The sequence below is a fragment of the Molossus molossus genome, unplaced genomic scaffold, assembly GCF_014108415.1.
Source record: "Molossus molossus isolate mMolMol1 unplaced genomic scaffold, mMolMol1.p scaffold_m16_p_13, whole genome shotgun sequence".
Classification (NCBI taxonomy): Eukaryota; Metazoa; Chordata; class Mammalia; order Chiroptera; family Molossidae; genus Molossus; species Molossus molossus.
Genome location: NW_023425348.1, coordinates 51,794,952 through 51,808,932, shown reverse-complemented (window position 1 = coordinate 51,808,932; position 13,981 = coordinate 51,794,952). Strand labels below are relative to the sequence as shown.

Below are 13,981 nucleotides of genomic sequence, written 5' to 3'. Positions count from 1 at the left end.
AGGTCTTGAATCATACATGATGCGCTCCTGCTCCAGGATACCACCAGCCAGAGGGCTTTACCCTAAGCTTCCCGCAGCTCCATGAGCTGCCTAACAGCTCTGTCCCCCAGAGGAGGCTCCTGTCTCCTCCAGGCCCACACCCTACCTGGCTGCAACAATGAATATGGCCCCAGCTAAATACTATGGACTTTCACTGTGGTTTTCCACTTTGCTGTAGGCCACTTCCAGGACTAATCTGATCATGACCCCCGCCCATTTATTGTGGCCACCATCCTAAGTCCAAGCCTCCATCCTCACATGGCCATAATAATGCTTGGCACATATTTCACTCTGACTCTGTCTCCTACCCCTGACTTCCCAAACCTTCTACTTACTGTGATCTCTGGACTCAAGATCTGTTGTCAGAAAAAGTCAAGTTTGAGAATCACTAATGTAAGTTACAGAAGAAGGTCAACAGAGTGGGCTAAAGGTCAGACTATGCTCAACAACAATGTATATGCCAACTTCACACTTTGTGACTTCTTGATGCCCCTTAGAGAGGAACAGTTCAGGGCCCCCAACCAGGCTCCATTGGCAGCAGCTACAGGGCCTTGAGGGCCATATTTCAGGGGGCTCTGCTAGTCCTTACAAGGCAGAGTAGAAATAGATTCCAAGGAGAAGGCAGCAAACAATTCCCCCACTCCTTGGGGCCTAAGACTGGGAGAGCCCCTTTCTGCCTCCTACTGCACCAGAGGAGAGAACATTCTCCTCCCTTGTAGCCCATGAGCAGTTTGTTTCTGTCTTGGAGTTGAGTGTCATGAAAGCAGAAAGGAGGTAGATCAGGAATGTTGGGAAGGCGTTTAGCATTGGGATGAGAACACCAGCAACATAGGCAAGAGCTTCTAGGGAGCAATTTACAAGTCCCGTGACAGTGGGACGTCAGGTGAGAGGTAAACAGGTTTGTTCTGAGTGTAGAACAATAAAAAACAGCATTAGATCAAGCGGTTACTAGTATGAGCTGGCACTTATTTGGGAAGTTTTGTATTATCATCAATGCATCTGTGTGTAGAGCACTTCGAAGTGTGCCTATGAGGGCCTGCTGCACTGTTCCTACAACTACAACAAAAACGACAACTCCTTGGAACAGCCTGTCATCTGGCTGCTCATTACTGTACACCCTCCATTCCTGTCACCTTCCAACCATCCCATAACTCCTCATTCATTCACAATTTTAACACCTGGTCACTTCTTTTCTGTTGCGTTTCTGTCCTCATACTTGGAAACTTCAATATAATGATGTAACGTAGGTTTCCGTTGTGGCCTCTTACCACTTTTCATAAGCACTCTTGCTAATGTTACCTTCTCCCAGACTTCATTACTATTGGTGGGCAAATCATTTCCATGTTTGTTTCCAGCCCAAACATCTCTTCTGAGCTTCAGACCCATATATCCAACTGGGTCGCCCCACATGGATATTTAGTGGAAACTCAAATTCAGCTAGTTAAATCTGAGCTCATCATTTTTCTCGAAAACCTGATTCTTCTTTCTCAAAATTCTTGTTATATGGAATTAATGTTTAACCAGTCACCCAAGCCAGAATTTTTGGGGTCATCCCAGATTCCTCTGCACCTCTTAGAATTCAAATCCCATCAGTCATCACCTCCCTAAGCTGCACATGTTATCTATGAGTCCAGAGCTTCTCTGGTTCCAGAAAGTAAAACTGGTAGTTAAGAGGGCAAGTCCTCAAGTACACCTGAGTTCAAATAACAGCTTCCAGCTACCGTGCAATTGTTGTCAAGTTACTTAAGTTTTCTGTTCCTTGCTTTTTTCATCAATATTTAATAATATTGCTTATTTCATAACATTGTTAGAAGAATCAATTGTTATGATATGTAAACTACTTGGAACATAGTAAGTACTTGATAATATTTAGTGACGTTGATAATATCAGCAATGATGATGCCTGAGCAACACCGGTAGTGCCAACCACCTGGCTGCAATAATTGAGGAACAAGATTTGGAAGAACTGATTCTTTTTTATTTTTTTAATCCTCACCCAAGGAGGGCTTTTCCACTGATTTTTAGAGAGAGTGGAAGAAAGGGAGGGGGAGAGAGAGAGAAACATCGATGTGAGAAAGACACATCAATTGGTTGCCTCCTACAAACACCCCAACTGGGGCTGGGGATCAAACCTGCAACCCAGGTACATGCCCTTGACCAGGAATTGAACCCACGACCCTTCAGTGTGCAGGTTGACACTTTAACCACTGAGCCACACCAGCCAGGGTACTATCAACTCTTAACCAGACTTTCAAACAATCTTTTAAACAATATTTTATTTATTTATTTATTTATTCTATCACCAGTACAGTATTTATAAAACTAGACCTAGGGAAAGAACTAGGTTTGGGGACACATGCATGGTCTTAATATAGCAAATGTTCAAACAATCCTTTTTTATTCGGCTTTACTCCACATCTCTGCCTTTAAAGGAACTCAGTGCCTCCAATTCCTAAGACTTTGTAGGTTCTGAGAGGGGGAAGTTAGTTTGCTTCTTAGAAACTTCCTCTTTGTGGGACTTTACTTTTCATGTATAGGCACTTCCTCTACACATGTACTGTCCAATATGAAAAGTCACCAGTCACACATGGCTATTGAACCACTGACATGTGAGTGACTAGTGCTACACATGTTGTACTGATAATATTTTGGATTAAGTAAAATATATTATTAATTTAACCTGTTTATTTCCACTTTTTAATGTAGTGACTAGAAAATTTTAAATGACACAACTGACTGGCATTACATTGGATAATGTTGCATCTCACCAAATTTGACATTTCTTGTCAACTGTCATGTTTTCTCCCATTCTCTTTAGTCTTGTAATTGATACACTTTATCTATTTTCATTTTTGTGAGGTGTCTGAGGAAAGCAAAGATAAACTAGTGTGTTCCATCTGCTATGTTTAAATGGAAGTCATATCTAAGCTTCTTACAATCTAGCTCCTGCTTATATTTGTAGTCTTATCATTTTATGCCCTGTCACCAACCCTATGGCCCAGCCAAAATGAATTACTAATACTGGTTTTTGGAACACACCAGGAAGCTTCAAGCTTTCATGCCTTTGCTTTCTTTACATCCTTTTCCTAAAATACCCTTCTAACTCCTCCCACCTGTCTGCCTAGTAACTTACTATTTTTATTGTTTTTGTTCTGTTTTATTTTATTCCTCACCCGAGGATATTTTTCTATTTATTATCAGATAGAGTGGGAGAGAGGAAGAGAGAGAGAGACATGGATGTGATAGAGCCACATTGACTGGTTGCCAACGGCATGACCCCACAAGGGCTCAGCACAAACTGCCACCAAGGTACATGCCCTTGACCAGAATCAAACCCGCGACTCCATTGTCCTCTGGCCGACGCTCTAACTGCTGAGCCAAACCAGCCAGGGCTGGTAACTTATTCTTCAAAAATCATTTTATCTTCAAAAACTCACTCAAGCCCTGGCCGGTTTGGCTCAGCGGTTAGAGCGTCTGCCTGCGGTCCGGAGAGACCCGGGTTCGGTTCCCGCTAAGGGCATGTACCTCGGTTGCAGTTTGTCCCCGGCCCTGGTTGGTCGTGCGGGTGGCAGCCACTCGATGTGTCCCTTTCACATCGATGTTTCCCTCTCTCTCTCCCTTCCTCTCTCTCCCTCCTACTCTGTACAAAAAATGGAAAAATGTCCTCAGATGAGGATTAAAAAAACAAACAAACAAACAAAAAAAACTCACTCAAATTTCACCTACTCTTGGGAGCTGTTCCTGACTCCTCCTGCTTCCAGGTGAGTTGACCGCTCCCGAGTCCAAAATATTTCCTGCATTTTCTTGTTGGGTAACTATCTACCCCACAATGGAACCCATCTTACTCACCAGCCCCTTCAGTGCCATTTCAGGGTATGAGACATAGAAAGGACTAAAAGAGTGTTTATTAAATAGATCACTAAAGACACTAAGGAAAACCTACAGGGACACGGAGGAAGGAGAGGCCGACTTAACAAGTTTCACGAGGGTAGTATATTTCAGCTGTTCTCCAGTGAGCATGGCTTTAGGAATTTTCCACGCAGAGGGAACAGGACTAGCAAAGCAAGGAATATGCTGGGGAAGTAGCGAATGCTCAAGTTTGACGGGGCATTGGTAAGACAGGATCATGGGGCCTGGAGATTCTGGAAAGGAGTTTGAAGTTGTCTTGAGGATAAAGGAGTCGCTGAGACGTTTTCAGCTGTGGAGAGGGATCAGTAGACCTACATTTTAGCATTATCCCCTTTGGCTGCAGGTGGAGAAGGGATGCCAGGGGCATGGGGGAGAGAATGGAGGACTGAGTTCCTAGAAGTGGTATCAAACCGATGGTGTGCCTGGGGTGGGCAGTGGGACGGCGGCCATCGGGAAGGAGAGGAGGGCACAGCGCCGGTTGCGTGGGCAGGAGGGTCCACAGGTGCCGCTGGGGCGCCAGGGGAGGGAGGAGTCTCTGCTTTGTACCAATGGGAGTGCGGGTACCCCTGACAGCGAACGCTCGCGGGAGGAGCCAGTCAGCCCCGCGCCGCGGCGTGGGAGGCGCGGGCGCCTCGCGCACTTGTCCCTCGCGCGTCGCCGTCGGCGCAGCCCGCGGTTCGCTCCGAGGAGGCCGCCGGCGCTGCGGCCGCGGTTCCGGTTCCGGTTCGCGCGTGCACCTGTGGCGAGGGCGAGCGGCCATGGCGTACTCCACGCTGCGGAGGGTGGCCCTGGCCTCGGGGCTCGTCCTGGCTGCGTCGCTGCTGCTGCCCAAGGTGTTCCTGTCCCGCGGAAAGCGACAGGAGCCGCCCCCGGCGCCCGAAGGTAAGCGCAGGCCAGCTCCCCGCAGCCGCCTGGCCTCCCCGCTGCTCCAGGGAGGGCGGGTCTGGGAGTCCACGGCCCTCCGGACCCGCAAAACGGGCTGGGCCAGGCAGCCCCGACGGCGTGCGGGCGGCGCCCGGCCCCGCGGCTCCCTCGGCGCCCTCGGCGTCAGTGGCGGCGGCCAGCCTCGGGGCTCTGTGCCTCCTGCCCCTCGCGCCCGGCACTCGAGCGGCGCGCCACGCGGGGCTCGCAGCCCGTCCCTCGCCGGCTCGGCTCGACGCAGGTGCTTTGAGACGCGGGCTCCTACTTGGGGTCCCTCTTTAGGGTTTCCTTGTGCTTTTATATGTGATAAAGTCCGTTGGAGTTGGTGTTGCTAACATTAGTTCGTTGTGTGGTTTGCATTCGATGGTGGGTGCTCACTGCTTCAGCCTCTTTTTGTGCCTTTGAAAAGATGCAAGCATACCTCCAGGACATTGCGGGGCCCTTCCAGACCACCCCAATAAAGCGAGCACCGCAGTACAGAGAGTCGTGATCCTTTTGCTGGTGGAGGGTCTTGCCTTCAGTTTGTGGACAAGAAAAAGCAACACCTGCGAAGCGCAATAAAGGGAGGTGTGCTTGTAACTTGAAGATTTTAACCCAAATGTTAATTACGGAGGTGAACAAATCACTACAGTCCCCTTAAACAGGGACTTGTTAATCCTTTCTTTGATACTGACACGATGTCAGTGCCATCATGTTTAAAAATCCCCCCTGTTGGTTGCATTCGGAGGCTTTTACCTCATGGAGTGTAAAGGTGGATGCCAAAGGCTGGGAGAGGGAACTAGAACAATTCTCTATAGGTGATGAGGCTCTGCCCTGACGGTCTCCTGTAAATTGTCTCTGCAACATCCTTGAGACACGGTTTTGTAGTCTCCAGATACTTCCACTAATGTTCAACCTGTTGATTATTGGACAGCTCCTTTGAAACTGCAATCCATTTCCCTCTAATTTGTGCACGCTGCCTGTAGTTTCACCCTTTTTCTCATCATAGGTTATAAATACTACAAATACAGGGAACCAGGCTCTGGAAGTGGAGAGCAGATCGAACCCGGAATTCTATGGATAGAATTTGCTCGATAATCTGTATGCTTGGAAAACAATTTACCTGGAAGAGACTCCTAAAAAAATCTTTGCATGTTCTTATTTTTTTCTTTGTTTTATTACACAATCCTAAAGGTTTTACTCATTTGTCTAATGACATTGTCTGCTTTGAAGAAGAGTAAATTCATGATGATCTTGAACAGTAGAGATTTTTCTAAAACAGTGTTTTACTGAGTTGAATTCCCATTATGTTGAGTTATCTTTAATAAATTCTACTGAATGTGAGTGGGACGCGCTCTTCTGAATGTTGTAGATTAGAGATTAGATATGGCTCTTTCCCTTGAGAACTCAAGGGCTGGTATTCAGTGTTCTCATTTTAGAATCTTTGCGGTTCCTGTTCCCTTTATTCCTGAAGGGCCCCTCCCTCAGCTTTCTTATTCAAGTTTCAGTTCATAAGTAACCTCCTCAGAGAGACTTCCCCTAAGGACCTTAACTAATATAATTATTTTCACTCCTATCATTTTCTATTTCATCATGTTGTTTTATTTTCTTTATTGCAGTGGTGATTGTATGATATGAAATTTTCTTTTTTTTTTGTCCTCATCTGAGGACATTTTTCCATTTTTCAGATAGAGTGGGAGGGAGAAAGAGAGAGAGAGAAACATCGACATGAAAGGGACACATCGAGTGGCTGCCACCCGCACAACCCAACCAGGGCCGGGGACAAACTGCAACCAAGGTACGTGCCCTTAGCGGGAACCGAACCCGGGACTCTCTGGACTGCAGGTCAACGCTCTAACCGCTGAGCCAAACCGGCCAGGGCTGAAATTTTCTTGTTTATTCATTTCTTTTGTTTCTACTTTCTAGAATGTAAGCTCCATGAGAGCAGGGACTTCTCTTGTTTACCACTGTTTTTTTAGCACCTAGCTAATATAACAGTCAATAAATACTTTCAAATGAATAATTTAAGATTGTGAGGCTACTACATTGTGAATTCTCTATTCGTATTAGTTACCAAAGTAGTATAATGTAAGCAAAAACTTAACCTTAAATTATATATTCTGGTAGCTGGAATTCGCTAACTAAAATCTCTGCCCTTGTGCACTGACATTTTAAAAACAGTGACTCCTAACCTTTTTTTTGGGGGGGGGGGGCGTTAATATCCCTTTGAGAATCTCATGAAAGTTATGGATTTCCTCCCTAGAAAAATGCATGTACTTTTTATGTATACATTCAGATTTTGCATATTGATTCAGAGAATTCACAGAACCCAGGAACCCTGCTTTGAAGGAAGGGGTAGCTTTGACTATTTGAAAATTCTTAAATTTTGTGTCATCGTAGCTTCCATTTCTACCCGTTGGAGTAGTATGTAAGGAAAGCACAGCCCCTTTTCCACATGACAGCTATCAAGATAGTCTTTCAGCAAATACTTATGATGTACCCATTCACACGCAATACACACAGTGTACAGTTGCTGTGAATTCCAAGAAAAAATAAGCCAAATCTCTGCCTGAGGAACCCACTGCTTAGGGGAGGAAAACAGACAACAAATAAGTGCAAAAAAGTGTCAGTTGCAGGTCCTCAAGTCCTTGCAGGGAACGGGAGATGTGGTTAGAAAGGTCTGTTTTGGAAGGCAAGAAAGGTGTCATAGAGGAAGAGAGTATGGTTTATTTATTTATTTTATCCTCACCCGAGAACATTTTTCCAGTTTTTTTGTTCAGATGGGGGGGGGGGAGAGAAAGAAACATTGACGTGAAAGGGACACATTGAGTGGTTGCCACCCGCATAACCTAACCAGGGCTGGGGACAAACTGCAACCGAGGTACGTGCCCTTAGTAGGAACTGAACCCGGGTCTCTCTGGACCACAGGCCGACCCTCTAACCGCTGAGCCAAATCGGCCAGGGCTAATTTTTTTCCCTAACAGTTTTTTAAACTTTTAAAATTAAATTTATTGGGGTGATGGTTATTTTTTTAAGTTTATTTTAATTAAATTGATTGGGGTGACATCTAATAGCTTCTTTGAGATATAATTCACATACCATACAATCCACTGATTTAAAGTGTATAATATAGTGGTTTTTCGTATATGCAGAGTTGTGCAACCATCACCACAATCAAATTTAGAACATTTCATCCCTCCCAATCCATATTCTTTAGTCATCACCCTCTAACATGCCCCTCCCCTTCAGTCCTAGAGCAACCATTAATCTACTTTATGTCTCTGACGATTTTTCTATTCTAGACATTTAATATAAATGAAATTATACAATATGTAATTTTTTGTGATTGGTTTCTTTCACTTAGAGTTTTCATGGTTCATCCATGTTGTAGCATCTATGAGTACTTCATTTCTTTTTATGGCTGAGTAATATTCCTTTGTGTGGATATGCCACCTTTTTTAAAATCATTTTATCATCAGTTGATGGACATTTGGGTTTATATATTTTTTGGTTGTTCATGTTTTTTACTGTCATGAATAATGCTGCTGTTATGTGTAGATGTATATTTTTATTTCTCTTGGGAATCAAATGTGAACATTTTCATGTGGTTGGAACTAATAGTGTAATTTCAGGGTCATGTGATTTATTACTCTATGTTTGGCTTTTTCAGGAACTTCTAGACTATTTTCCAAAGCGGCTGCACTGTTTTACGTTCCCACCAGCAATATATGAGGGTTCCAATTTCTCCACATCTTGCCTATACTTGTTCTTGTTTGCCTTTTTTGGTTATAGCCATCCTAGTGAGTGTGAAGTGATATCTCAGTGTGGTTTTATTTGAATCTCCCTGATGACTAATGTCATTGAGCATCTTTTCATGTGTTTATTGGCTATTTGTATATCTTTGGAGAAATTTCTATTCAGATCTTTTGCCAATTTTTAGATTGGATTTAAAAAATATGTTTCTATTTATTTATTTATTTTTTTAGTGGGAGAGAGATAGATAGAAATATTCATGTAAGAGAGATATCCATGTGCGTCTACTACCTGGGATGGAACCCACAACCTGGGCATGTGCCCCGACTGGGAATCAAACTGGGACCAGTCCACCAAGCCACACCAGCCTGGCTGGAGTACTTTTTATTATTGAGTTTTAAGAATTCTTTTTGTATTTTAGATACAAGTCTATTATCAGATATGATTAGCAATTTTTTTTTCCCGTTGAGTGGGTTATTTTCATTTTCTTTTTTCTCTTTTTAATCTTCACCTGAGGATATTTTTCTGTTTATCTTTAGACAGAGTGGGAGGGAAAGAGAGGGAGAGAAAGAGAGAGAGAGACATCGACATGAGAGGGACACATCGACTGGTTGCTTCTTGCACGACCCTCATCAGGGCTAGGGATGAACCGCAACCAAGGTATGTACACTTGACTGGAATCAAACCTGCAACTCACTGGTCCGAGGACTGATGCTCTACTGCTGAGCCAAATGGGGCCAGGGCCTTTTTCATTTTCTTAATGGTGTACTTTTAATGACAAAAGTTTTTAATTTTGATGAAGTCCAGTTATTTTTTCTTTTGTTGCTTCTGCTTTTGGTGTCATATTTATTTATTGAAATTTTTTTTTCTTTAGTGATTTCAGAGAGAGAGGAAGGGAGAGGGAAAGAGAGATAGCAACATGGACGAGAGAGAACATCCATTGGCCACCTCCTGCATGTCCCCCACTGGGGATTTGGCCCATAACCTAGGCATGTGCTCTGACTGGGAACTGAACTGGTGACCTCTTGGTGCATGGGTCAATGCTCAACCACTAAGCCACACCAGCCAGGCTTGTCATATTTAAATAATCACTGCCAAATTCAAGGTCATGAAGATTTATGCCTATGGCCCTGGCCGATTTGGCTCAGCGGTTGGAGCGTCAGCCTGCGGAGCAGAGAGACCCGGGTCCGGTTCCCGCTAAGGGCACACACCTCGGTTGCAGTTTGTCCCCAGCCCTGGTTGGAGTCTGTGGGTGGCAACCACTTGATGTGTCTCTTACATTGATGTTTCTGTCTCTCTTTTCCTCCCTCTCTCCCTCCTGCTCAAGATAAAAATGCAAAAATGTCTTCAGGTGAGGATAAAAAAAAAAGATTTATGCCTATGTTTTCAAGTTTTATAGCATTTGCACTTACATTTAAGTCTTTAATCTGTTCTGAGTTAATTTTTGTATATAGTGTTAAGCAGAAGTCCAATTTCATGTGGATATGCAGTTAGTTGTCCCAGCACCTTTTGTTGAAAAGACTATTCTTTTTACATGGAATTGTTTTGGTACCCTTGTTGAAATTCAGTTGAATATAAATGTGAGAGTTTATTTCTGGACTCTCAATTCTGTTCCATTAATATACATATATTGACACATACAGGGTGTGGCAGAAAGTAGGTTTACAGTTGTTTGTATGGAAAACAATACAATAATTAATAAATAATAAAAGAATAAACCAACCTTTTGCCCCACCACAGTCTTGCCAATACCACAGTCTTGATTACTGTAACTTTGTAGTAAGTTTTGAGATTGTGAATTTAAATCCTCCAACTTGGTTCTCTTTCAAGATTGATTTCTGAGTCCAGTGATCCAGCATTTCCATATAAATTTTAGAATCAGCTTGTTATTTTCTATATAAAAGAAAAAAGAAAAGAAAATGCCAGCTGGGATTTTGATGGATTGTGTTGAATCTATAGATCAATTTGGAGAGTATTGCCATCTTACCAATAGTAAAGCTTTCTTTTTTTTATTTTTTTTATTTTTGTTACAGATGTTTCTCCTTTTTTACCCCAATGACACCCTCCTTCCCATCCCCCCCGCCCCGTCCCCGGCTTTGTTGTCCATGTCCATTGGTTATGCATACATGCATATAAGTTCTGTGGTTTATCTTTTCCCACCCCCCACCACCCCCTCGTCTGAGGGTTGTCAGTCTGTACCCTACTTTCGTGTTTCTGGGTCTACCCTATTCCTCAAACTGTTATATTCATTATATTCCATATATAAGTGAGATCATGTGGTATTTGTCTTTTTCTGCTTGGCTTGTTTCACTTAGGATAATACTTTCCAGGTCCCTCCATGTCGTCTCAAAGGATAAGAGATCTTTCTTTCTTACAGCTGCATAGTACTCCATTGTGTATATGTACCACTGCTTTTTTATCCATTCGTCTACTGATGGACACATGGGCTGTTTCCAGATCTTAGCTATTGTAAATAGTGCTGCTATGAACATGGGGTACATATATTCTTTCTGATCGGTGTTTCAGGCTTCTTAGGGTATATTCCTAGAAGCGGGATCACTGGGTCAAATGGAAGTTCAGTTTTTAATTTTGTGAGGTAGCACCATATTGTTTTCCATAGTGGCTGTACCAGTCTGCATTCCCCCCAGCAGTGCACTAGAGTCCCCTATTCTCCACACCCTTGCCAACACTTGTTGTTTGATGATTTGTTGATGGCGGCCATTCTGATAGGTGTGAGGTGATACCTCATTGTTGTTCTAATTTGCATCTCTCTCATGATTAGTGATGTTGAGCATTTCTTCATATGTCTCTTGGCCATTTGTATGTTCTGTTTGGAGAGGTGTCTATTCAGCTCCTCTGCTCATTTTTTAATTGGGTTCTTTGTCTTCCTTTTGTTGAGTTGTATGAGTACTCTATATATTTTGGAAATTAACCCCTTATCTGATGTATCATTGGCAATGATGTTTTCCCATGCAGTGGGTTGCCTTTCCATTTTGATGGTGGTTTCTTTTGCTGTGCAGAAGTTTTTTAGTTTGATGTAATCCCATGTGTTCATTTTTTTTCCTTTGTTTCTGTTGCCTTAGGTGATGTATCAGTGAAAAATCTGCTGCATATGATGTCTGAAATTTTGTCCCGTACATTTTCTTCTAGAATTTTTATGGATTCATGGGTCACATTTAAGTCTTTTATCCACTTTGAGTTTATTCTTGTGTAGGGTGTAAGATGATGGTCTAGTTTCATTTTTTTTGCATGTAGCTGTCCAATTTTCCCAACATCATTTATTAAAGAGGCTGTCTTTACTCCTCCACTGTATGCTCTTGCCACCTTTGTCAAATATTAATTGAGCATATTGCCTTGGGTCCATTTCTGGGTTCTCTGTTCTGTTCCACTGGTCTATATGCCTGTTCTTATGCCAGTACCAGGCTGTTTTTATTACAGTCGCTTTGTAGTATAACCTGATATCTGGTATTGTGATCCCACCTACTTTGTCCTTCTCTTTCAAAATTGCTGTGGCTATTTGGGGTCTTTTTTGGTTCCATATGAACTTTTGAAGTATTTGTTCTAGTTCTGTGAAATATGTCATTGGTATTTTGATGGGGATTGCATTGAATCTATAGATTGCTTTGGGTAATATGGACATTTTAATGATGTTAATTCTTCCAATCCATGAACAAGGTAGGTGCTTCCACTTTTTTATATCTTCCTCTATTTCTTTTTTCAAAGTCCTGTAGTTTTCTGGAAATAGGTCCTTTATTTCTTTGGTTAAGTTTATTCCTAGGTATCTTAATTTTTTTTTGCCGCAATGGTAAATGGGATTGCTTTTTCAGTTTCTCTTTCTGTGAGTTCATCATTGGTGTATAAGAATGCTGTCGATTTCTTGACGTTAATTTTGTATCCTGCTACTTTGCCAAATTCATTTATTAAGTGTAGTAGATTTTTGATGGAGTCTTTAGGGTTTTCTGTGTATAATATCATGTCATCTGTGAATAATGACAGTTTCACCTCCTCCTTTCCAATTGGGATCCCTTTCATTTTTACATCCTGTCTGATTGCTGTGGCTAAGACTTCCAGTACTATGTTAAATAAGAGTGGCGAAAGTGGGCATCCCTGTCTTGTTCCTGTTCTTAAGGGAAATGTTTTTAGTTTCTGCCCATTGAGTATGATATTGGCTGTAGGTCTTTCATATATGGCCTTTATTATGTCGAGATATGATCCCTCTATTCCCACATTGCTGAGCATTTTTTATCAGAAATGGATGCTGGATTTTGTCGAATGCTTTTTCAGCGTCTGTTGATAAGATCATGTGGTTTTTATTCTTCATTTTGTTTATGTGGTGTATCACATTTATTGATTTGCGAATATTGTACCAGCCTTGCATCCCTGGGATGTATCCCACTTGGTCATGGTGAATAATTTTTTTGATGTATTGCTGGATCCGATTTGCTAGTGTTTTGTTCAGGATTTTGGCGTCTATGCTCATCAGGGATATTGGCCTGTAGTTTTCTTTCTTTGTAGTGTTTTTTTCTGGTTTTGGAATTAGAATTTGCTGGCCTCATAGAACGAGTTTGGAAGTCTTCTTTCTTCTTGAATTTTTTGAAATAGTTTGAGGAGAATGGGTGTTAGTTTTTTTTTGAATGTTCGGTAAAACTCCCCCATGAAGCCATCCGGGCCTGGGCTTTTGTTTGCTAGAGAGTCTTGATTACCTCTTCAATTTCCTTAGTTGTTATTGGTCTGTTCAAGTTTTCTATCTCTTCCCAGTCCAGTTTTGGGAGACTGTGTGTTTCTAGAAATTTGTCCATTTTGCTTAGATTGTCGAATTTGTTGCCATATAATTGTTCATAGTTACTGTTAACGATCTTTTGTATTTCTGTGGTGTCAGTTGTTACTTCTCTTTCATTTCTGATTTTGTGCATTTGGGTTCTCTCTCTTTGTTTCTTGGTGAGTCTAGCTAAGGGTCCATCAATCTTGTTTATCTTTTGGAAAAAAACAGCTCTTTGTTTCATTGATCCTTTGAATTGTTTTTTTTTGGTCTCTATGTCATTTATTTCTGCTCTGATCTTTACTGTTTGTTTCCTTCCCTCTACTTACTCTGGGGTTTTCTTTCCAATTCTTTAAGTTGTGAGGTTAGACAGTCAATTAGAACTTTTTCTTGTTTCTTGAGGTAGGCCTGTAGTGTTATGAACTTCCCTCTCAGAACTGCTTTTGCTGCATCCCACAGATTTTGTGTTGTTGTGTGTTCATTGTCATTGGTTTTCAGGAAGTTTTTAATTTCTTCCTTGATTTCCTTGGTAACCCATTCATTGTTTAATAACATGCTATTTAGCCTCCATGTGTTCAAATGCCTTTGCATGTTTTTGTTGCAATTGATTTCTAGTTTCAT

At 42.2% G+C, this 13,981-nt stretch overlaps 1 protein-coding gene and 1 non-coding gene across 4 annotated transcripts in view; one reads left to right on the top strand and one right to left on the bottom strand.

Annotated features, from left to right (window-relative positions):
* Window positions 1-2,333: 2,333 nt before the first annotated feature.
* On the bottom strand, window positions 2,334-2,465 carry LOC118629150. Its single transcript, XR_004959393.1, has one exon. It is a non-coding gene; the product is annotated as a small nucleolar RNA SNORA72 (small nucleolar RNA).
* A 2,241-nt stretch (window positions 2,466-4,706) lies between these two features.
* The window catches only part of RIC3 (RIC3 acetylcholine receptor chaperone), a 56,085-nt gene continuing 46,810 nt past the window's right edge, over window positions 4,707-13,981 (top strand). For all 3 annotated transcript variants that reach the window (XM_036260079.1, XM_036260080.1, XM_036260078.1), the window contains exon 1: window positions 4,707-4,830. In XM_036260079.1, coding sequence (XP_036115972.1) covers window positions 4,707-4,830 — 124 coding nt within the window. The remainder of the gene's footprint in view (window positions 4,831-13,981) is intronic.